Raw genomic sequence first — 24,224 nt, 5'->3', positions numbered from 1 at the left:
CTACCAAACTCGTGACATTCTCCAAAAGAGAACAGAAATTATCACAGCAGTTGTGCACAAGCAGCAGAACTAAGGCACTGACAGCAATAATCGTGTCTCCCTCACTAAACTCCTTTGTAGGAAAAAAGGTGGCAAAGAGGCCTGTGTCATGCACAATGCAGCATGCCTCGGGCTGGAGCCGCGGATGTGCCCAACCCACCAGTGCCACTTCCATGGGGAGGAACAAGGGTGGACTCGGACCCTCTCCTAAATACAGACTTATCGAGTAGGATTCCTCCCTCCAGGTTGAAATCTAGACCTCTCTAGTAAATAACTTTAAGAGCCACAGGCAGGTGGAAGTATTGTCAACCTTGGTTTTTTCAGGGTGAAGCCAGAGAACAAGTTCCTAAGCCTGTGTTTTCTGAGGGTGGAGGTGCCCATGGGCTCCCGTGCCACTCCCGGGGCTTACAGTTTGGCAGAAGACCACATCCCGGCGGTACTGCAGGCTCAGGTACGTGGCTATGGTGGGAGCGCTATCCTGCATCAGCAGGAAGACCATTGCCTTCTTGGCCTTGTCACTCATCATGGCCACACAGTCTGTGAGGGTGGTCAGCAGGGGGTAAAGGGCCTCACTCCATTCACCTGGGCACGAGAAAGGAGACGTGTGAGGAGGAAAACTTTAAGAATTACGTTCTATAAGTTTAGCAAGTTGCCTGACCCTAACCCTCATACTGCCCCCCTCCCCCTCCCATCCCTTCTGCATCTTATATCTCTGCTCGGCCCAAGCTCTGGCCCAGAACTGGCACTAAGTTCTGCCTGGAACCAACCCAGTCTCCAACCTTCTGGCCTGAAGCTTTTCCAGTAAACAAAGAGGGGACCTACTGTGGGACCAATGATGTAGGCCTTGTTTCCCTAACCTACTGTGGGCTGTATACATAAATGCTCAGGATTATTCCTTTTGAGGAAAATGACGAAAAAGTTTCTGTGAGTCATCTGCAATTCACCACTGTTCCTCCACCCAGGGCGAGAAGGGCACCCAGAAAAGTGACCTGTTATCTTGCTTCTCTTGACCCAGGTATTAAGGCAAAAGCCCCCATCTTTCTAGAGCAAAGGACAACTCCACCCTTGCACAGCCAGTGTGTGGCTGTGGGTACATTCTCACTTTCCACGTCTGGAGGAAAGACCGTTTGTTCCACATGGTTTGCTGTGTTTTCAGCTCTCAGAATATCCCCTGCTTCTGCACTTTCTTCCCCGCCCCCAAACTCCCTGCCCGCTGCCCTCTATTTCTAGTTTAGTTTTCTCTTAGAGGTATTAGGAAATTGTGACCCTGTACCAAAACAACTTTTTTTTAAAAAAAAAATAGAACCTCAGGGTAGAAAAACAGAGTCAAAGGTATTTTGGGCTTTGGCTCTTTTTTTGCCTCCCTATTTAGAAGGCATTTAAAAGAGAAAAGACATGCCCTCATCAGTTCTATTTATAACAGGTCACCAAGCCCAGAAAGAAGCGTTTAACTGTCACCACTGGGTGAGCCCACCACAGCAGAGGCTGCGCAGGCAGGGAGTGGAGCCCAGGCAGCACACGGCACTCAGGATGAGGTGCGAGTGACACCACACCCACAGACGTCACCGCACTGGGGAGAAAGGGTAAGCTCTGTCTTAGACAAACAGAATCCAAAACCCTGAGTGAAGGGAGACGGGCTTCACTCTCTCAAACTGTATGGGTAGCACTTTGTTGAGACACAGATTTAGAGAAATGCCTAAACCTTGCAAAAGGACTTCCCTATACTCAGTGTTCAGCTGAGGCAGATTTTCAAGTACGTGAATCCATTCAAAGTCTGGAAATGATCTAACTGTGTATGCAGGCATACCGTATGTGGACAAGGATTTATATCTGTAATTAAAAAAAAAAAAAAAGCAGGCTTAAATTTAGAAAGTCTATAGCAGGAAAGGTCTTAGCAAAGAACTCATGGTGACAGAGAACACTGGACCAAGGAGTGGAAAATATGTGTCCTGGGCCCCAGCTGCCGCTGAGCAGTGCTGGCCATGGACAAGTCTCTTGACCCCTTGGCCACGTGAGTCCTTTTAGTAAAATGGAAGAGCTCTGCTGGATAACATCCAAGTCTCTTTCTTCCTCTGAAAAATCTGAGGCCATGTTTTTGTTTCTTTGAAGAACTCTGTTGCATGCATGTAAGTTATATTCAGCAACGATCAAAAAAGACAATGGCAACCAAATTTTAATAGCCAAATAATTGGGGGAAAGGTAGGCAGTCATTAATTAAGAAGTAAATGCTCTTAGAGCAAATGCTGCCGGTTTTACTTTGCTTTTCCATTAACGTGCAGGTACCTATGCAATTAATATGCAAATTATCATCATTTTAATCTGAAAATGATCAGAAAGTACAAGTGGTCTTAGCTGACTAAGCAAATCTTCTCCATGCAATACTTTTTCATTTTACCTGCTTCTCTACTTCTCTTTCAAAAAAATCCATTTAAGTATGATGCAGTTTTGTTACATTAGGGGGGAAAAACTCTGAAAAAAATTGGGAATAAAGGAAGAATGGTTAAGAAGCACTGGGATCTTGTCCTGAAGAAAAGATGTGGGTCTGGATGGGAGAGGAGCCTGCCATCTTCCCAGAGGAGGGCTCACACACGCCTGGATGGCTCCAGAATTCAGGAAGAGTGCCAGCCACCATGTACATAAAACCAACCAGTGCTTTGGGGCTCCTGGGTGGTTCAGTCTGTTAAGTGTCTGACTTCGGCTCAGGTCATGATATCATGGCTCGTGAGTTTGAGCCCCACATCTGACAGCTCAGAGCCTGGAGCCTGCTTGGGATTCTGAGTCTCCCTCTCTCTCTCTGCCCCTCCCCTGCTCACACTCTGTCTCTCAAAAATAATAAATAAATATTTAAAAAATTTTAAAAAAACCTGTCAGTGCTTTACCTGTTTCCTCATTTAATCGACAGAAAGAATATTAATAATACAGGTAAGGAAACAGGCTCAGAGAGGTTAAGTGTCTTCCCAGACACAAAAAGAACTGGCATTTGTATGTGTCTGACTGACCCTAAGCTCCATGTTATTTTTATTGTGTCAGGTTGCTTCTGCCAAATAGAGAGTAGGGGTTGAGGGGGAAATAAATTTGGGGGGAATATGAAGAAAAATTATAATTAGAAACTTCCAGACAAAATGGATTTCAGGGACAGTAATGAGACTTCTACCAGGACCTAGCTTAGTAAAGGTATCTGGGATATTACATTTGGTGACGGTGTCATATTCTGCTCCCTTCGTCAAGAAAGACTTGCTATGAAAAAAAAAAATCAGCCCAACTAAACATTGTCCTTAGTGATGCAGCTGATTCACTTCTGGGTGGGGAAGGGGGGTAAGCTCCTTGTCTAGTTGACAGTCTGTTAATGCTCACTGACTAGTGGTCAATCCATGGACCATGCTACTTTGGATAACTTTGAAGAGTTTTTTCAAATCCATACCCTGCTTTTGCATTTTTTTCCCCTCATTAACAGAGGAGGGAAGGAAGTTGGAAAGGAGGGAGGAAGATTGAGAAAGAGTGAGAGAAAAAAATGTGTGTGTTAACCAAGATAAAATATGGCTCTCCAGGAAAAGCCAAAGGAACTCTTGGCAGGGAACCATTTTAGTTCGCCGACATTAACTGTGGACAAGCCACCAGTGCTTCTAGAAATGACACAGCTGATATAAAATTCATGCTGTTGTGTGAGCTGAGAGGGTTCACTAAAACTGACAGAGAGTTTGGTAAATTCCCAATCACCAGTTCGCTGTACTCTAGATATAACACAGGTATCCTGCTACCTCACATTTATATCCAGTCAGAAATATGCAATCATCAGACCGATTGGGTAGCTGGTTTTTTGGGTGTAAGCAAAAGCATATTATTTGGGGGTCTCATGCTCACTCTGGGAAACCCACAAGCCACAACTAGGAAACTCAACATGAACTAGAGCAGGGGTCGGCACACTTTTTTCTGTAAAAGGCTAGATAGGAAGTATTTTAGGCTTTGAGGATCATGGGGTCCTTGTCACAACTACTCAATTCTGGCATTGCCCCAAAAGCAGCCATAGACAATACATGAATGAGTGGACATGACTGGTTTCCAATAAAATGTTATTTACCAGAGCAGGCAGTGGACAGGATTCGGCTCAGAGCTGCAGTCTACAGACCCCTGAACTAGAGCCATGCACATTGACTTCTACGTGCAAATGCAGCAAAAAGATTCCATTTTTAGCACTATCTCCAACTGAAAGCTGCCAGCAATGCCTACTAAGAATTCTAAGCTGCATCCAGACTCGGGAGAGAGGATGCTGTGTGATTATGAATACTGCAACACTTGGATGGCTACACCCTCTCCATGTAATGCTCACATGCTTCACAAGTTCAGGTGAAATCATAGGAAGTACCATTTACAAATATGTACTGTTCTGAATCAGGAAGCCCAATGTCCTCACGGATGTTAATCATCTGGAAAGGTTACATGATGGGAAAGTGAAAAAACTGCATGTGGTTGCCTGCTTCAGGCCACAGTCCCCAGCCCAACTGGTCCCTCACCAAACCTAAGAAAAGTTGCTACGTGTCTCAAATGAACAAACTCCTAAAATATTTTCCTAACTCTGGAAGCACAGGGGAATCTTGGATAATTCAACTACAAACACTACCTGAGGATTATAAAGACATCTGCAGAAGCCTTGAACGGAAACCACGTACCTGGGCTGGACTCGTCAGGAGGGGGGCTGCAATCTGCACAGAAATGGAGGGCAACATGGATGATTAAGGAGCAGCACAAAGTTCAAACACGAACAACTCAACGCTTACAGCAACTGCATCAAGCAGCCGGCAGTAAGGAGGCTCAACTGAACACAGAAGAGGTCGGAGGCCTGCCTGCCTCTTCCCCCAAGAAGTCCCACGCAGGCGCGGGGCTGCTCCGACGCAGCCGAGCCCTCCTGGTGGTAAACACTGACCGACTCCGTGATTCGTTCATTCATGTTGCTAAGACTTCAACATAAAATGCTCTTCAGGACGAGCAAACTAACATATTACAATGTGATAAAGTGCCCACACTGATCACATTGTATGTGACGGAGCCCATGTTGGCTCACGGCATCTGGAAGCACACTTGTAGTGAGAGAGACTGACCAGCAAATTGATCATCCCCAATTCAGAGCCCACTGCCCTGACTCTCGAGTGGAACCTGGGCTGCAGACTGACTGCTGAGACCCCAAGGTGAGGATCCAGCGATGAAACCAATATACCAACCAATGTCTATGCCAATCTTTAAAATTTAAACCAAATTTAAAATGTCTATGATTTGGGGAAAGACTAGAATTATAATGTCCCTCCAGATGGCTCAAGGAATGCCAATTTTAATTCAATTTCACCTACACTGAATCGCATTTCAGCAAGTGAGGTACTCATTTCAATATTACATTTCCCCTAAAAACTCTAAAATTCCTTGGTTAACTGGGCGTGCCACTGGAAAAAAACAAGTCTGAAAAGGGTCATTTATTTTATGTCTTCAGGTGGGTGGTTTCAGAGCCCCACGAATAGCTGGAACCAGCTTTATGGAGACTTTATAGTCTGGATTGTCCAGAGGTAGGAGTGCCAAGGGATCCTTCCTCTCTAGTCACCTTTGGCAGTGATTTCTTCAACTGGCAAAGGGAATAGAAACAGAGAAAAATTAAAGGCTCCCGTGACTTAAAGATTTCAGCCTCTTCATTAGAGCCCAGATATCCTGAGACCACCTATCTAACAAAGACAGAAACCCACAGCAGTGTGCAGTAATGCAGAACAGTCATTCTTGTTTAAACTTCTGTCCAGCTAATCAGAATTACTCCAGGCCTTGAAAAAAAATACAGATTTCTGCCTCCCATAACCCTTCCTCCAAGATTCTGGGTCTGAGTGAGCAGGAAGGTCCAGGAGCCTGTTTTATGATCTTCTGTGGTGATCCCAAACGACTGGGTTGTGACCATTCCCCAAAAAAGGGCACCAGGGGTTAAACCTGGCTGGGTAAATTCAATCTTTCAATCAAAGCAGGGAGTGTGTGTGTGTGTGTGTGTGTGTGTGTGTGTGTGTGTGTGTGTTGGGGGAGGGGTCTCCTCTGGTACTCTTGTACCAGTGACTGGTAACTTAGGCCATGGAGTCCCCTGAGATTTGATTAACACATAATCTCGAGGGCATACAAACCTGAGACCCCAAGACCCTGGTCCGGGGTGTGAATGGCTCTTCAGCAATGAGGAGAGGATGAGAATGTGTGCAGAGCAGATAATGGAAGCCACCAAATGGGGAGGCTGCGGGTGGTGGTTCAGAAGAGCATGGGGCACTTGTACGGAAAGCGGGAGAAGGAAAGAGGCTCACGGAGCCTCTGGTTCCAGCTGGCAGGGACTTGTCAGTGGGTCCCGCAGTGATCCGTGTGTGCCAGGCACGGCTCTGATGAGTTCTGCAGGACAGCAAGCTAGAAGGCAGGGCAACTCCTTAGTAGAATATGAAAACCAAAGACCTAGGACAGGGTACAGAGCTAGAATGAAAAGTGATGATGCCTTTCAAAGAGGTATTCATATATAATAAGCTGGTGTGAACACAACCTGCTCATTAGGCCAAAACCACTACCCCAGGAGGTTGCAATGGTCTAAAAAGTCATGGCAGAGCTAAGGTCTGGCCCTTGAGGATAAGAGACTGAGTAAAATAAACAGCTTGCAGGCTCATTCTTTCTGAACCTCCTGATCACACCCAGGTCTGAACAGCTTCCTAGGAATGTTCGAGATTTTTAAATTAAGGATCATCCACAGTTAATTTAGTGGCAAACGGTTTCATATGTTTCTTTGAGTACTGATCAGCAAAGTTAGCCTCTCTCAAATGTATGCTTCATATTCCCATGATCACAACAGAGCTGATCTGCATGGCAAATACAAGTCATGCCCTAAATACCATAAATAAATGCTCATTTAAATAACTTTAAAACTGCATTTAAATGTGTCTACATTTGACCAATACAGTATGTGCCTAGAAAGAAAGTGACATTTAAGTTATGGCTATGACAGAATATCTGATTAAATAAACTATCTCTGGCATTTTTTAAAAAATCCAATAAATTACTCTTTTTATATCTGCAGGAAAACTTGAAAATTACAAGCAAGACTATATTGAAGAGAAATGAGCAATGAGCTTTCCAATTTTTTTTTTTTTTTTTTTAAGCACAAGTTACATTTAAAAAAATGAGAAGACAGACAGGACAAAAGAGCTCCATGAAACCAATCACAGGTTTGGGGAACTGAAACTATAGCCCTTCACAGATGGAAGGGGTGGAGGATGTGAACACTGTTGAATCAGAGGCTCAAGTGAAATCGCGCCCTGGAAACAGACTGCAGGCAGATTGCGAAGGTGAAGGGCATCTTACAAACGAAGGATTTACCAAGAGGCTCTGATAAAGGAGCATGGTTCTGCCTAGAATGAAAGTTGTGCAATTTAGAAATTAAAAGTCCTCACTGTATGAAGCCTAACCCTGGCACACCCTACTAACTACAGTTAGTAGGCCCTACTAACTACTAACTACTAACTACAGTTTAACACTCCCAAAGGTCTGCAGCCAGCTCTCAGCTGCCTGGCACATAACCCCACCCCCATCAGCTCTTACAGGAAAAGGTGGCAAGAAAAGGTCCCTGAGTGGCAAGGATGTGCCTGTTTAGAAAGCATGCAGCCCCTGGCTTTAGGGCTATATGCAGGACAGAGTGGCTGATTATGCTCCGGGTCTCCACAGGCAGAAGACGGTTTCTGAAGCATGTTGCTTCATGCCAACGTCCTACCATCTACTGAGGGCACTGCCTCGGAGGTGGTGCTGGACAGAGGAACCTAAACTCAGCTCCAAGAACAGGTGCCGCCACCTGACTGAGTTACCAACAATTCCCAAGGCGGCATGCCCTGCTGGAGAAGAGCATGCCCAGCCAATGACAACCAGCCTTTAGACAAGTGTGCTGAGCCTGCTAACAGCTCTCATCCAGCTGTGTCCCTGCATGATTCACCTTTTCCTTGATTCTATCAATTCCCAATTCAATAAACAATCTTATCAGAAAAGCATCTGCATTTCTGCCTCCTTCAGGTTCTCAGATTGGTTTGCAAACCAGCAAAGCCCAGGAGCACCCCCTCACTGATGTGGCAATGAGACCCAAGAGGGCCTTCTGATTCTGCCTTAGCCAGACATGCAAATTCACACGTGGGCTCCAGGGGCGTGGACTACAGGAGCCTCTGCCCTCACTGCCCGCTGCTCCACACAGTGACCTCTGGCTCTGCCTGACAGCCCTCCCTGCAGTCTGTGTGGGGGAAGAGGTCATGGAGTCAGACAGACAGACAGACAGACATATGCAGCGTGAGGTGGAGGCAGCGTGAATGGGAAGCGTGGATGCATACGCACGTGTGGTCAGGCGAGGATGGCATGCAGCAGAGGAGATGGTGGAGGGGCATGGCGAGGAGGGGACATCATAGAAGGGGTCTTCCGGTTTGATCCAGTAGGCGTGGCTGTGCCGGTTACCTTTCTTGCTGGTACAGCTGCCTGCACAAGGGAAGACATCCTCACAGCCCTCGCCATGCAGGCGCTCCTTCTGCAGCAGCTTGTCCACCCGCTGAATGATGCACTCCAGGCTCTTGTCTACGTTCAGCCACACTTTCTCCTTCCAAACCAAAAGGGCCCATTTGGGTCAGCTCTCCCAGTGGGAAAAACAGAACAGAGCACAATCTACCCACCCCCACCCCTGGTGCCCCCCCACACTGATTCCTCTGCCCTGGGCCACTAGGATCATTAAAATATCACGAATTTAGAACATCAAGATTAATTCAAAGTTCTCCATTACCGTTGCATTTGCTTTTCAAAACACAAATGCACTGCGCTCATTGTTTTTAAAGCTGGGGACACGTTTGCTAATAACTGTCACGGAGGCCAGCTAGGACTTCCCAGTGCCTTCCAGAGCTGGCAGAAAGGCCACAGGGCCCAGGGAGCCAGTGCGTCCGCTCCTCTTTCCACCACACACCTCCTACAACCATCAAACACATGAGACTGAGGGAAGGTAATGGAAACTGCTGATCACTTCATACGGGGGAAGTGGGAAAGCAGTGAGGCAGGGCTAGGAGTGGTTTGCAGAAACCCACGCAGAATACAGGACGCCAGGGCAGGGCTGGAGGAGCACTTTGCTGCTGACTAGTAACTCAGTGCCTCGCAGAACACTGCCTCCAAGCAATAGTCCCAACAAAAGGCAAAAACGACCTGTGTGATGTGTTGCTCCCACAGGAAAGACAGATGCTGCTCTCAGGGCCACTCCGTCAGGAAGCAGAATGCTCTGCATGCAATGTCCGGGTGCATCTCCAGACTCCTCACTATCCCCCCAAATACAAACGGCCCTAGGAGGGCTGGCTGCAAGCAGAGCTTTAGGAAGCAGGAGGCCTGGTGAGGGAAGAGGCCTCCAGCAGGGCAAAGGCTCCACAGAGAACACTGCCCCCTTTACAACCAGGTCTGACACCAGTCGGGCCTGCAGCAGCCCTGCCCCTCAGATGGACACAAGGTGTGAAAATGCCATCTCCTTCGGTAAATCAGGCAGCCCTCCAGAAAAGAGGTGTGGAGCACGTCTACGAAGCAGCTGACATGTTAGGCACTTCCGGGTGGGGAGGAGCAGGCAAGAGGCTCTGAGTTCTTCAACCCAAGCTCAGTAGCAGAATAAGGGCCACGAGCAGCAGACTCACCCACTCCTCCTCATGCCAGTCCACTTGCAGAGAAGACCGGCTATTCCTCCCCGTCCACCTGGCCATGAGGGTGTCCTGGTCATTCCTAAGCATCACCTGCTCCTCCTCACTCGACGTGGGGGAGGCCTTGGAGGCAATGTAGTCGGGTCGCGCTGCGTTCAGCCCGTGGATGGAGTTGGCCAGCAGCTTGCAGTCGCACACGGTGACCAGCTGCCGGGTCTGCAGCACACACAAACCAAAGCTGCTGAGCCCCCAGGTGAGGGGCTGCAAGGCTGGTCCTCTCTAAGGGCTCAGAACTGTCCTGAGACCCAGCTGCGTACCCTTCTCCATAGCGCAAGAGCCCTCAGGACGGCTGAGTTTAAAGGCTGCCACGTGAGCAGTTTAAAGGTTCCCACAAGAAGTCTGGAGGACACAGAGAGAATGGACAGAGGTCGAGGAACCTCTGACTTTCTTCGATCCCTGCCTGCCTCTGAGCCTGACAGGACTCCAGGAAGGGCCTGAAGAGAGCCCCGGTTCCTTGTCTTCACCAACTCCCTGAGCTGTCCACTCTAGTTATAGGGGACAGGCCTGACATTGGTTCGATGACTGAAGTCTTATCTTTTCTGCATCTAATCCTTGAAGCCCTGGGCTCTGAGCAGTGGGGCTCTCAGCACAGCACTGTGGTTCTGGGGAATTCTGTATGCAGGAGTTAGTTCTGTGGCTCATAATTTTCCTTCTGATAACATCATCTTTCTTTTCTAAGTGGATCTAATTCCCAGCTCTCAATCTTTTTGCTAAGTGAACACATGTGAAGGATATAGCACATTCTGATCAGGAACAGCATCTCACCCCACCAAAGTGGGTGTGAGTGGGGAAGTGTGATCAGAATCTGTGTGTGCGTGTGCGTGTGCGTGTGTGTGTGTGTGTGTGTGTGTGTGTGTGTTGAGAGACTGAGTAATTTGAAAAAGCATCATCCATCAAGATGATCTGGTGTATCTAATCCCCCAGTTTAAACCAATATTTATATATTTTTAATCAGGATCAAATTTTGGTTAATTAGAAAATAGCTTACTGTTTATATTTAGGCCAATGAAGTTGTATTTTCCTTATTGTATGTTTGTGTAATAATTCAGCTTCTTTTTTCAAATTCCAAGTCAATAAAAATGTGGCAAAAAACATACTGAGTAGGCAGTTGCTAAGAAAGCTGTGGAACTATGCCAGATTCAACAATGAACCCCATGGATTTGAGGGGAGACATATCTGCATGAAGTAGCAGCTGGAAGTCACATGCTCTGGGATCTGTCCTTGGCCTGCCCCAACCAGTTCTGTGGCCACAGGCAAATCACCTAACCTCCCAGGGCCTTTGGGGGAACCAAACCTGAAACTAGATCTTCAAGGTCATCCCAATGTCACCCTTTCTGTGGACACCTCCAAGCACACATGGGGTGTCCCAAGTGTTTCTAGAAACCTAAGGGAGCCCCCATCCCACATGCAGCAGGGTAGTCCCTCCTACCTTGTCTGCTAGAATGGCGAGGGTTCTTTCAAGACCTGTGGCAGACCTGTCCTTGGCTGCCCTGGAGAGCCGCTCTGCATAATAACTCACTTGGGTTTTCAGGGTATTGATCTGGGCAATGATCTCCTTGGCTCTGATGATGTCCTGTGGTATGTAGATTATGGACTGGCAGCTGGATGGTGTACTGTAAAGGATAAAAACAGATTCTAAGGGCTTTCCTCAAATGTATGAAGATGGCAGCAGCATCCCAACCCTAGCCCACAACCAACACAAAGTTAAGTGTTCTGATTCTCAGGGATGTTCTCCTAGGCTAGTCTACCTGTTGACAGGCAAAAGCAGTCTACGGCCATACCACCCTGAACGCGCCCGATCTCGTCTGATGTCGGAAGCTAAGCAGGGTCGGGCCTGGTTAGTACTTGGATGGGAGACAGGCAAAAGCACATCTCAAGAGATTTCTTCTGTCCATATGGTAGAAGCCTTAAAATATTAAAACAATGAAGTCTTTTATCTCCATTTGTACATGTCTATATTCTTATGTAAGTGTGCACACAGATACTGAGCCCAGTAATTACCCAAATACTAATAATCTTTCACCTAAGAACCTCACCTGTCAAGTTCTCAGCAGTACAGAAATGGAGACACGGGATCTGCTAATCCCAGAGGGGTCAGTTTACCACAGTGAAGGGAGATTGCCATGGGTGCTGGACTTTCCACAAGAAACCTATTTCTCCATTTGGCCAATCTTCAAACTTTCTGTGCACACCCACATAGTTCTCCTCCCTCACACCTCTGACCACAGCAAACTGGACTTCCTTCTCCAGTGCTTCTCTACTTGGAAAAACAATGTCCCATCGGATGAAGAGGAGGTACAGAACGTGCCAGGCCAGAGGCCAGGCCTGGGCACCTCAACAGCTTTGAAAACCTGGCTCTTCCTCCTTCCCTACCTTCTCACCGTCAAGCAGTGTGTGATCTTAGGATCGATGTCAAGGCTACAGCCCAGCCCCTGCGCAGCACAGACATAGGCCTCCGGAGAACTGACTCTACATCCTGGCTGTGTGGGGCCTGGCTAACGTGTCTGGCCATTCTAGTATATGTGCTGCCGAAGCGAGCACCATGTTTGGCCATTCAAGATGGAGGTGATAGATGGCAAGTCTCTCAGTGAAGATCCGAAACCATCTTAATATTACACATTTATTTTTCAGACCATCTGAGAAAGCCAAAGAAAGCAGAGAGTGGTAAAGCACCGATGTCCTCATTGTCTCTTGCAATCTGAAGTTGTGAGCTCTAGTCCCCATCCTTATCAGCCCTGACTGGTTCCCTCAAAGGGCTGTCCTTTGGGTTTTGGGGAAGAGAGTGAAGGTGGAGGAGCACAACCTCCATAGTTCCCCCTGGAGATGAGGGCTGCAGATCCTCCTCTGCCAGGCCCTTTCCAGGGTAACCCGAAGGCAGGTCACCAAGAAACTTCCCTTGACAGACTATGGTGTAAACATGCAAAACCCAAAAACCAAAGCACCCCAGAAAGAAACAACACCCCAAGCCCACACACCACAGTAAAACACAATGGATTTGCCAGAAGCCCATGCAGCAGACCGCAACCAAGCCCACGTGATCTGAGAAGTCATTTCACAGCACGATGTGCACATGACTACTTTCCAATCTGCAATCACTCTTCCAAATGAATAGCTGCCATTTCAGACAATTTAGTCTTAAAAATACAATCTCAAATAGAATTTTTAAAAATCTGTTTTTCCCTGGCCCCAATATTTCGAGCACACATGCAATGTGTGCTTCATGTAGATACACACGTGTGTATGTAGATGGTCGTGTACACTTCAACCAATACATACCATCCCCCCAAGTCAGAAGGAAAGCACCACCCCCTACTCACCTTGTGTTCTCACAGGCCACGTTCTAATAACAGTAATCCAGGACTTACACACAGGAAGCATATGGCGGGGGTGTGGAAGAGTAAATTTCAAAGAGCTGCCGCTCAGTGATGATCGTGAATATACAGTCACCTAGTCCTAAAAGTGGGGAAAGCTGCAGAGGCCTCAGTATGGGTGGGAGGTTCCTCAGCACCTGCTGTCCCCACCAGAGCCCTGACATCTCAGGCAGGGCCCAGCCATGGCCCCTGAGCCTCACCAGCTCTGAGATGGCAGCAGCTCCAAAGGGCTGCAGGGGCTTCTGGGGCCTGTCACCAAGTGAAGGGCACTGCAGAGGCCTGGCTGTAGCCTGAGCCAGCACGTCAGGCGTGACCGCGGAGGGCCTGGGGGAGCGGTGGAGACCCCAGGCAGCAGACAGTGATTTCCGGCTGCCATCTAATTCTTTGGTAGAAAAAGTCACTTGGTTATATTAACTCTTGGTTTGCCCTCAGGGGGAAAATTGACCCAAGGAACACTGTTTTAAAAATCTGCATAAATTATTATTATGAAAACGTAAGCTGGCTTCATTCCCGCAAGAGGTGATGGGAAAGGGAAACCTGAAGCCCTAAGACTCTTGTAAAAGAAGCCAGAAAGGGATTCCCAGCCACACCAATGGGTTGACTTGAAATTCCAGCACCCAGGACTTGCCTGGCCTGGGAGGAACAGGACTGGTTCTTCTCTCGGAGCGGAGCGCACACAGCAATCAACTGCTGCCAGATTTTAAAGGTAAAATGGTGGACTGGAGACAGGCTATTCATTATCAAAGAACATTGCAGTTGGAAGGGAGAATTCTGTCTACGAGGCTCTAACTAGGGGCCCCCGGTGGCACCGAGGGGTGAAGCACCTCACAGAGGAGGGGACAGCACAGGCTTTCTCTACATGAGAGCAAGACCCAAACAGACACTCTCTCCACAGACAGAAAACTCACCAACACTCCTCAAAACTGCTAAAGAAAAGAACCAAAACGAAATATTAGGAGTTAGCAAACACTAAATGCGAAACAAAAAATTAAAAAGCCAAGTTATCTTTTGTCAAAATTCTTCAAGTTAGGTGTCGAGGCCCCCACTGCAGGGACAATAAAACTCATGAGCCCAATGTGCTCAGTCATCAGAGCAACATCAGTGCCATTGCACAAGCCCCAGGGAGACATTTCACCTGTGGGCAAGTTATGTCTGCATTTAAAGGAAAGTTCAAATAATGAAAATCATTTCTGCAAGCAGTTTTATAATGGGAATAGGAAATTAAATGAAAATTTATATTATTTATGTGAAAAATACTCCAGAGGCATTTTGAAAATAAGTTCTAAAGTTAACATACAGAGTAATCAGGTATTAACATCCTGACCTTTCTGGGACAGGGACAGCCAGTGGTGAGCCCTCCTGATGGGCTTTCCCCCCTAGGGCCTGTAGCACCCTCAAATCTCCTACTCTAACCCCCACACAGCCACATGCAATGGAGTGACAGACACGCAATTTCTTGGCAGGCTGTGCAGAGCTGCGGTGGGCCCAGGAAGCTTCCTCTTCATCCTAATTCCCAGAGAACCCTGGAGTCAGTGACTCCTCAGGCGGGTCTGGTTACATGGCTTGTCTGGGCAAGGAAGAGCCCTTGTGGAATCAATCAAGGTCAAGCAGACTGTCCGGGGGCTTCCCAAGAATGTTGCCTTGCCCTTAAGGCTGTAATTCCTCTTCCTAACCCCTGGCCCTTTCTTGTTCTTCCTGCATCCGGCTCCGGGGCTCCCTTGGTTTTGGGGTAACCTGTGCACACATCCCAGTGATGATTTCTCATGGTGTGCTCTCTTCCACCTGCCTGCTTATCCTCCAGCCTCACCCCATGGGTAGAGAAACTCCTACCTGCATCCCTGATCCCCTTAGCCCACTGACCGGCTACTGCACCTGACCTTTCACCCCCTCCTTGACCCAGTCTGCGGTCAGTTTTCTCAATCTGTGTCCTGACTCCTGGCCACGGAAGCACAGAGCCCCCGACTTCCCCAGCAGGTGCTAATGCTCTCCACCTGGAAGCCTTGTTGATTCTCTTGATGCCCCTGGGCCTTTGCTTCAACTTCCTTCCAGCTGTTCCATTCTCCATTGATAAGTCTGACACTTTCAACTCCACATTCTCCAGAGGCTGATCCACGGTATCTGCAGCTTGTTCCTTCATTCCTCAAAGATCTCTCTGCATCTCACTTTCTTCTCTAGTCCCTTCTACGACTACGTGCCTGGTCTGGCCTTTGCATCTCCAGATGCATTCACTTTCATCTTCCCTATCAGCCTGAACACATGATCAAGTAATAACCCTTCTCCCCAAGGGGACACCTTTGTGCTACTTCCTTTACTTCATGGTCCCTGGGTCTTACAGGATCATTTACACTCTTGCCCCTACCTCTTACACTCTCATCCCTCACCTACATAAATCCTGATGGGTGACATTCTGGAAGAGTACCAACACTTCCCACATATCCAACACAACAGCTGGGATTTATGGCTGTCTCCACATCACCCATGCTCCAGGCATGGCACTGCTTGCTCCAAATGGTGGAGTTGACTTGTCTGCTCCCAGGCAAGGCAGGGAGCTCCTCAGGGCCAGGGCTACATCTGTCAGCCCCACAACCCTGGTCACCAGCGTGTGGCCCCGCACTGCGCAGGCTGCCAACGAGGCCAGCCCTCACCCTCAGCTCCTCTCCTCAAAACACCATGCCTCAGCCACGCCTCACTGCATCCTCCACAACACCCTCCCCCACCTGCCTACCTGGCAATTTCCTGCTTGGACTGCAGCTGTGTGCAGCTCCCACCCCCACCCCCTCTAGCCTTCTTAAAACGGGGAATGTTTACCACTGCAGTCCTTTTAGGAAAGGAAACGATCTCTTGCAGGCTTCACACTTTGTGGCATTCGACACACACCACACACCTGGTGTGACTGACTAGGGGCTTTAAGGGACGGCTGAGCCAGCAGAGAGCCCATAAAGGGTAGCCACCTTCCAGGGGGATTTCAATTTGCTGTTCACTTGCGGGGTCAGGATTAGTGAATCAGGTGCCCTCATCACCACCCAGCTCAGCCACACACACAGAGTAGCACAGTGGCAACGAGGCAGCTCCTCCCGCCACACAAAAGCACAGTGGATGGCTGGATTTTTGCAGTCATATTTTGATTCTTTTTTTTTTTTTTTTTTTTTTTTAGCCTAGGAAGCACCAGACAGCCATACAAGGACCACAGACACCCTCCATATACTTACTGCTTCTTGGTCTCTTCAAATTTGTGCAGCTTTTTGCGGAGACCTCCTGACTTAAAACCTTGGCAGTGTGCTGCTGGCGCTCCGATGGTGACGATGTCATAGTTCTGATCTGAATGACAGAAAGCTCTCCTCCATTACTCTGGGCTCAGGCCTGTGGACAAGCCAGCTACAGGGATATGCACGCAGCTCTGGGACCCTGCCCCTCCGGCCCATTTCCAAGCAGCCTGTTCCCTCAGTCCCATAGCTTGGATTGTCTGCGGGGCCCCTAGAGCCCAGCACCATCATCTCAGCAGAGGTTCCTACATGTCTTGAGATGGGGCCATAAAGGGCCGGAGGCAGCCACCAGCAACACTCACCTTGTAACCCTCCTTGGGAAGGGTAACTGACAGGCGACTTTCTGCCACAGAAACACAAAGGGAAGCTGGAAGGAGGACAGACGAGGGGGCAGGAACAAAAGGAGGGAAAAGACAAGGGCACAAAGACCTTACAAAGGTCCTGTAACATGTCTCTTATCTCATTTGCCGGGCAGAAGAACATACAGGGAAGGCTGGACATATGCAGGGCAACTCGGGGGCCAGGTGCACAGGGAGAAAGGAAGTGAAGTGTGATTCAGCGAGAGGAACAGAAAAATAGTTACCTGACCCCCCATCGTCTTGAACTCTCATCCTCTGTATGTGCAAGTTTGTAGGAACAAATTCTAACTTTTTATCTGCTTTCAAACTGCTTGCTTTAAACGAGGGACCTAAAGAAACGGAATATGAGAAAACAAGGACCATTGACATGTACCCTGCACTCAGGAATGGCAAGTAGAACAGAGATATTCTGAGGAAGTCGCTACGAGTAAGCATGAACACGCTGGCAGTGGCCTAGGAAATTCTGAATTACCCATGAGCACATTTCATTTCCAGATGGCGGGTGGGTGAAACACTGGAGGGAGGGAGGCTCGCTGGCCAGAAGACTGGCTCCAGGCACTCAGGTGGAGAGCAGAGCCGGGCAGAAGCAGCTTCAGAAAGCTACGGTTACTGGTGCCCTGCCTTCCCATGACTCAGCTCTCAACTGAAAGGTCCGCCACAAAGACTGATTTTGTGCAACACGATGTCAGCACTGCTATAAAAAGCAAATGGGTCCATGCTAGGGACTGCCTGTTCCAACTTTAGAGACTGCCATCATGCAAGAGCTGAGAAATTGGTTCGACTAGAGCAACACATCTCAATTCTGCAACGGGGTGAAAAGGTCTGCTCATCACCTCAGATCTATCAAGATGAACAGATGCCGCACAGCATGGATAGCGACCCTCTGAAACACAAACCTAAATGTGTTCCCTTGTTTACACAAAGGGTGGCGGGTGGGGGGGGGGGGGCGCAGTTAAGGTGGATGATGTTTTGTAACTACCATCTACGATCTTGTTTCTCTGATCAGAATCTAACACTAATTAAGAACTACATGCCTAGAAAAGAAAGGGATTATAAATTAACCGACAATCAGAAGAACAGAAGAAATAGACCTTTTCTCTAGTGATAAAAGGTGAATTTTGCCAGGATACAAAATGCAGACAAGCCGATGTCTGCTTTGCATTTTGCCCTAGGAGACTGTCCTCCAGGACCTGATACTCACAGTGGCCCAGAAATCAGCAGTAGTGGCATCCTGAGAGCCTGTTAGAAATGCAGAATCCTAGGTCTGCACTGCAGCAAGATCCTCAAGGACCAGGATGCACACTGACATTGAGATTCTCTGCTCTGGAAACTCAAGCTCATGTGGGTTTCCTGCTTTCTCAGGTAACAGGTACCTGGCATGGGTAGGTGCCTAAGTTCCTTCAGTCATATGCTGCCAATATACTTAGACCTGCCCTTCAGATTCAAACCAAACCCGGGACACCATCATCTTGTCCTCATGCCTGTATCTGGCTTCTTCTCAGCCAAGTTCATGGACAAGTTCCTATGTTCTGTGTCAAAACCACAGTAAAGACTCGAGATCTTCTTTTAACCCCAAAATTCCCTATGTAATGGGGGAGAAGGAAAGAATGTGAAGATAGAGAATAAAGAAAACCCAAAAAATTCATTCTGTTTTTGAATAAAAAGGGAATTAGTTAAGAATAGTTTTCTAAATCTACCCTTAAGAGTGTTTTGAAAATCAAATAGCATCTTTCAAGAAGAAAGGTTCCTGTACTTCACTCTTTTTTGAGTCTTAAAATGGTGAGCTCCACTTAGACAATTCAGACGTTCAATGCAAGGACTGTTAAATATTTAAAGTGGGAAGTCTAGGAAACCACTCTGTCTGAAAGTAAATGGTTTATGTCTTTTGGGCATTTCCCTTGGGCATTTTAGACAAAGATGAAAAAATACCTTGAACCAACAGCCTGTGATTTCATCTCTCTTAAATTTCATCCTACGTTAGTTGGCAGATGACACCAGAGAAGGAATTTTCAATGCATTTCACATACTTGTCTTAATTAAGATCTGAGAAATCCATATTCTAAGGAGTTCACACCTACATGAGAATCTATTTTTAAAAACCCATTAGGAGTGTCTGTCAGTGACAGTACTGGAGCCAGGTTCTGGTTTGCTAGCTGGGAAAGGGGAGACCCAGCACCCACCTTTGTACTGATGGAGGTCAGTGAGGTTCTCCTGGTACGTGAGGATAATGGTCTGGTACTGAGTGACAATCTGGCGCCGGAGGCTCTCCCAGCAAGGGGACAGATCCCCCAACTCCTCCAGTTCACACACTCTGCAAGACACACATACATCAGGCCATGCAGCCGCTCACTTCTCTGCGAGGTGCACAGGAGTCCTAACCAAGCAGGAGAACAAAATGGACATGGACGTATCGCCGATGCCAGGGAAGGCCTCGCACAATGGCTACACCACAGGTCTACAGAGCAAGCAGTGGGGCAGCATGACAGAGCGCTCTAAGAGGAATGGCCGTGTGAAGGGCAGGCCACTCACCATGTGGAAAAACACCCAGAGAAGCTTTTCACAGAAACTCTGTCAAATGTCCGGGGAAAACCAAGTGGAGGAGAGGGGCTTTAGGGGAGCGGTTCCTTGCTGGTACCCACATAGGCCATGCGGGTGAAGGCCTGGATTGCAGCCCATGTGAGTCTGGGCAGCACAGAAGGACGTGGGACCGTCCTGGAAGACGAGAGGAGTGGAGGCCTGTAAGCGACTGCATGAGGCCATCTCACTCACCTGTCTCCCCCAGGAGCTGCTGAGACAGCTTCTCACTGCCCCCACGTTCTGGGGAGGCCTGGGCCTTCCTGCCCCGCCCCTAAGAACATTGCAGCGAAACATAAAGCTGCCGAGCAGCAGTGTACAGCTGGACGGCACCAGGTGGCCATGCTCTGCCGCACTTACCCAGCCCCCACTATTTCAGTGCCGTCCCTCAGGGTAAGGGGCCAGGGCCACGGGGAGCTAGCAACTTTGGCTGTGCCTCCTTTGGCTGTCTATGGGAGTAATGAGTTGTTTAAATCTAAAAGTTACATGAGGGCAGGAAAGGGAGAAGAGGAGAAGAAAAAAGAGGATCTGTCACCTCCAGAAAAATTAAAAGCTGTATAAAAACTGAAATATAAATGTCTTAGCTCAGCAGTAAAATAACAGCTACATAATCAGAATAATGAAAACACAAGATGGATTTTAAAAAAAGAAAAAAGGATAACCATATTAGGAAGCTGGGTAATGGGAAACTACAAAAGACCTAAAATCTTTATCACAGGGAATGAGTAGCTAATCCCTGAAACTGGTTAGTTAAGAGAATACTACATTTAGAAACATAGTGGTAAACAATGGCTAAAAGTGGATGTTTCTGGGAAGTAGATCAGAGAGGAGAAGGCCTCAAGACTTATGTTGTTGGCACTATTATGCTCTTTTGGCACTATTTGTTTTTTCATACTATGCATGTTTTCCTTTGGGGGGGATTAAAAAAAGCTAATTCTGTGTAATCTACTAAATTCTCTGAAGGTAAATAGAGAGTTGTACCATTTTATTATTATTAAATTAGCAACATCAAAGTAAAAGAACACCAAAGTGGGCAAGGCTGTGGTGAGGCCTCCGTCCCTGCTCACTGCTGGCCAGCTCGCCCACCAGCTGTGGGTCTGCTCACGAGCACATGAGCCCCGTCTGCCGCAGCTGCTGCTGGGCTCTCTCTGGTGTCTCTACCCATGCGTCACGTGGCTCCTTCTTAGGCTCCGGGTGTCAGCTTAATGTCACGGCTCACAGAGGCTTGCCCAGACCACCCTCCTTCTCACCACCCCTTCTGATTTCTGTACGCAGCTCGTGCAGCCGGGGCTCTGTGCACGGCCCCTGCTTCTCCGGAGGGTCTGTCTCTCACGGTCTGTCTCGCTCCTCAAGAAGCCTCCCATACCAGGCACACCACCAGCCACGTGTGTAAAACGCAACAACGCCCTCAAAACCAAAATGCCTTTGAAATGAATAAATGCTTTCAAGTTATAGTCTGAGGGGCGCCTGGGTGGCTCAGTTGGTTAAGCATCCAACTTTCAGCTCAGGTCATAATCTCATGGTTCGTGAGTTCAAGCCACACATGGGGCTGTCTGCTGTCAATGCAGGGCCCACTTTGGAGCCCCTGTTCACTAGCTCCCCCACCAAAAAAATAAACAAACATTAAAAAACAATATATATATATGTATATATATGTGTGTGTGTGTGTGTGTGTGTGTGTGTGTATATCTTATATACATCTTGTGTGTGTGTGTATACACACACACACACAAGATACAGTCTGAATAATGGGAATTTGTGCCATAGTTAAAAATTATAGCACAAAAACCGAAGATCTATGCAAAAGCAGATGGGAGCTAGGAAAAACTGAACAAATATGGAAAAGGTGAAAGGAAAAATGTTAAAATTAAAATAACTGTAAAATAGTACATGTAGAGAGATAAAGCAGCTTATTGCATTATTCTTGTCATTTTCCTCTGAGGTTGATTTCTTTTTCAAGATAAAAAAATTTTTAAAAATAGCTGTATTAAAACAGTGAGATTCTGACTGCATTGTTTCCTTTCATGCTCTGTCATATTGTGTTCACAATTAACATCATTTTATGATGAGCAGAAATGACATCTGAGGAAGACAGGAGACACAATCTGTGGTGCTGAATCACCTCTCTGGCTTCTCCCTGTCTTGGGACCATTGGAATATGCCCTGGGCTGAGATATACGGAGGAGCAGAGGGCCCCAGTGGGCTGTACTTAGGCTTCTGTAGCCTGTATCATTGTGGCCCTACCCTAGGAAACCGCTGACCCAGGCAGCCAGGACCAGAGAACTATCAGCCAGTCCTAACTCTCTGCAGGCCAACTGAGGGGAAAGGAGAAGGGAAGGGAAGGGGGCAGGTACTGAGTGCTGGGCACACATCTGGTGCTTCTGGCACCTTGGCTTGCACAGGAACTCCAAGATACAGGTGAGCAAACGCAGGCTCTGGCAAGCCCAGGCCACAGAGCAGGCAAGTGGTGGAGGCTGGGTCTGCAGTCTGGTCTCTCTGCTGCCAGTGCTCTACCCACCACATCTAACTTTCCAGAAAGGAAGGGGCATACGACATGGGCATGACGGGCGGCTGGTCTCTCCACATGGCCTCACCTGGCCGCATCTTCTTCCAGCAGGAGCTTCACGAACTGCCGGGGCACGTGCAGGGAGAGCACGCTCTCTGCCATCTGCTCCAGGATCCGCAGGTGGTTGCCGTCGGTGGTGGGGAACCGGTACATGCGGCAAATGGCGCCGCCGAACACTGAGGTGAGGTGGCAGGGGAGACCGAGGCTGTGTGTGAGCTGGCTGCAGGCCTGTCGCACGGGCCCTCCTCCCCAGGCCCTCAGCAGGGCTTCTTACTGCTCATCTCAGGGGAACGAAAATATTTAAACCAAAACCCGCCAGGGGACAGCCTGCGTGCTCCTCCCCCGCGACATGCAATCTTCTTGTCCCAGGATGTGTAACTAATTCTAAAGTGCAGGAGCTGGGGTGGGGAGGTTTTCAGTCACAAAACCCAAGGCAAAATGAGAAAGAGTGAAATGAAGGAGGAACCCTCGCCCCCTCCCCGCCTTGCTTGGAGTATTACTAATTCCATATGCTGGTAAAAGGCACGGCCTTTTGAAAACGCGGCACAGGATGCCTGGCCGTGATAACCAGAGCAGGTGGGGAGGAAAGGGTGACCGCGGGCCTAAGAGGACACTCACAAGAGTGGCAAGAGTACCAACGGAGGAAGCTGTTTACCCGATTTCAGTAAAGTGTCTTTTCGCAGCGAAGCATATTTGGATCGGATTCCCAATGCCTCAGTCAAGCTCTCATCAACGGGCAGAACCATCTGAGGATGTGTACAGAAAAGCACAGAGAAGCAGTAAGGCCCAGACAACTCCAGAACACCCAGTAGGAATGTGGCCTAGGTGCATCATATATTACTCTTAAAAAATTAGTCTCCACCATTTACTCTACAATAAACACACTGCCCAAGCCACAAATTAATCCACCTCCCAGTATACTGAACTTAGGCCACACACACACCATTTTCTAGTGACAAGCTCAGTTCACCTGGTATTGCATTGTTGTGATGTATAGAATGAGAGGGAGGAAACAGATGATGCCCAGGAATGTTATCACAGCCTGATGTTCTGGGCTTATTTGGAGTAATTTTATGGCAATGACCACTTACCAGTGTTTGAACTCTTACTTAGAACTGTAGTCTGAGAGCATGAGAGGGTCTGCGTGAGCAATGATGCATGGGAGACAGGGTGACAGAGAGGGAGGGGAGGAGATGGAGAGAAGGTAGGTGAGAGGGTGCAGAGGTGCACAAGGTGGCTGTGGGGCACGTGTGTGCCTGGGAGGGAAGATAGAACAAAACAGCAAAGGTAATCCCGGTGTCATTCCATACCCCCCACGAGTAGCCCCTCTCCCCTCCTGACTGCAGATTCCCCAGCCAGGCTCCCCCAGCAGAGCCTTGCATACCATGCTCCCTGAGAGGACCCCCTTCTATTTTGAGAAGTGCCTGGGGGTACTTGGCACCTCCTGTCTTGGGGGCTCTGTCTTTCCCTTCCCTGAGGCCAGAGGCAAAGTCGACTTGGACAGGTCCTCTTACTCCTTCTAATGGAGAGGGGCAAGGTGGTGTGCTCACCCTCCCATTGACGGTGTCCAGAGACCGAGTCACAGGAGGCCGCTGGTCCGACTTCTCCTCCATCTGCCAGCCAATCACGGTGATGTTACCCACGCGGTCACTCTCTGCAGATCTGCAATGAGCAATGTGCTCTGGTGAGAGGTGCTGTGCCTGCACTTCATTTTCTGTTTAAATGCAAAACTCAGCCATCCTAGGTCATCGAGGGGTGCCAGGATCCGGCCTGCTGGTCAGCCGGCCGGCATTCACTATATACACAGGCTCCGGGGGAGGCAGACAAGGAAACCATGAGAGCACAGAGAAGGGCTGCATCTGAGAGGGGACACAGCACCACAGAGACCTGTGGATGTGCCTGGTAGCTAGTTGGAGGGGAGGTGCCCACCAGCCCCTGAGCTGACCCTGCCCCAGGGAGTGATGAGGACACATCTCAGAACCAGGACTGGAGAGTACTTCCTTCTGGCACTGAACCCCTTCTGCTCCTTCCCACCTATCCTTAAGCTCTGAGTAGACCCAAGACCTCAGATCTAGATCTCAGACCTAGATCTGGACACCAAGTATGCTGAGGTCACCCAAGGTTTCCCAAAGCCTCTGAATCCTGCTATGACATAGTTAATGCCACTCCAGCCCTGGTCAGCTTTGCCCCTAAGACCCCTAAGACCCCTCAGGGTGGCTGCCAGCTGCGTGGGTCCATCTGATTCATCCAGGGAAGCCCCAGGGATACCCAAAGCCTCAGCCTTTTTATTTCAGATGTCTGATTAG

The 24,224-nt window shown here is 48.5% G+C and overlaps 1 protein-coding gene across 15 annotated transcripts in view; it reads right to left on the bottom strand.

Annotated features, from left to right (window-relative positions):
- Positions 1 to 24,224, bottom strand: part of INPP4A (inositol polyphosphate-4-phosphatase type I A) — a 163,230-nt gene that overhangs the window by 44,531 nt on the left and 94,475 nt on the right. For 7 of the 15 annotated variants that reach the window (XR_015249271.1, XM_086701275.1, XM_086701273.1 and 4 more), the window contains 12 exons: positions 23,469 to 23,580; positions 22,574 to 22,664; positions 21,947 to 22,094; positions 18,959 to 19,089; positions 17,003 to 17,107; positions 16,366 to 16,474; positions 14,065 to 14,082; positions 11,215 to 11,398; positions 9,723 to 9,941; positions 8,404 to 8,659; positions 4,707 to 4,739; positions 449 to 621 (listed from right to left, as the gene is read on the bottom strand). Coding sequence is in view for 14 of the 15 variants with exons in the window: in XM_086701275.1 (XP_086557401.1) it covers positions 449 to 621; positions 4,707 to 4,739; positions 8,404 to 8,659; positions 9,723 to 9,941; positions 11,215 to 11,398; positions 14,065 to 14,082; positions 16,366 to 16,474; positions 17,003 to 17,107; positions 18,959 to 19,089; positions 21,947 to 22,094; positions 22,574 to 22,664; positions 23,469 to 23,580 (1,579 nt within the window). In the remaining variant the exon portion in view is untranslated. The remainder of the gene's footprint in view (positions 1 to 448; positions 622 to 4,706; positions 4,740 to 8,403; positions 8,660 to 9,722; positions 9,942 to 11,214; positions 11,399 to 14,064; positions 14,083 to 16,365; positions 16,475 to 17,002; positions 17,108 to 18,958; positions 19,090 to 21,946; positions 22,095 to 22,573; positions 22,665 to 23,468; positions 23,581 to 24,224) is intronic. The other 8 variants (XM_025932844.2, XM_025932846.2, XM_086701276.1 and 5 more) reach the window with 6 other exon arrangements.

Source organism: Puma concolor, chromosome A3 (assembly GCF_028749965.1).
Source record: "Puma concolor isolate L17-30 chromosome A3, mPumCon1.1.hap2, whole genome shotgun sequence".
Taxonomy (NCBI): domain Eukaryota; kingdom Metazoa; phylum Chordata; class Mammalia; order Carnivora; family Felidae; genus Puma; species Puma concolor.
This window is presented reverse-complemented; position numbering and strand designations above follow the sequence as displayed.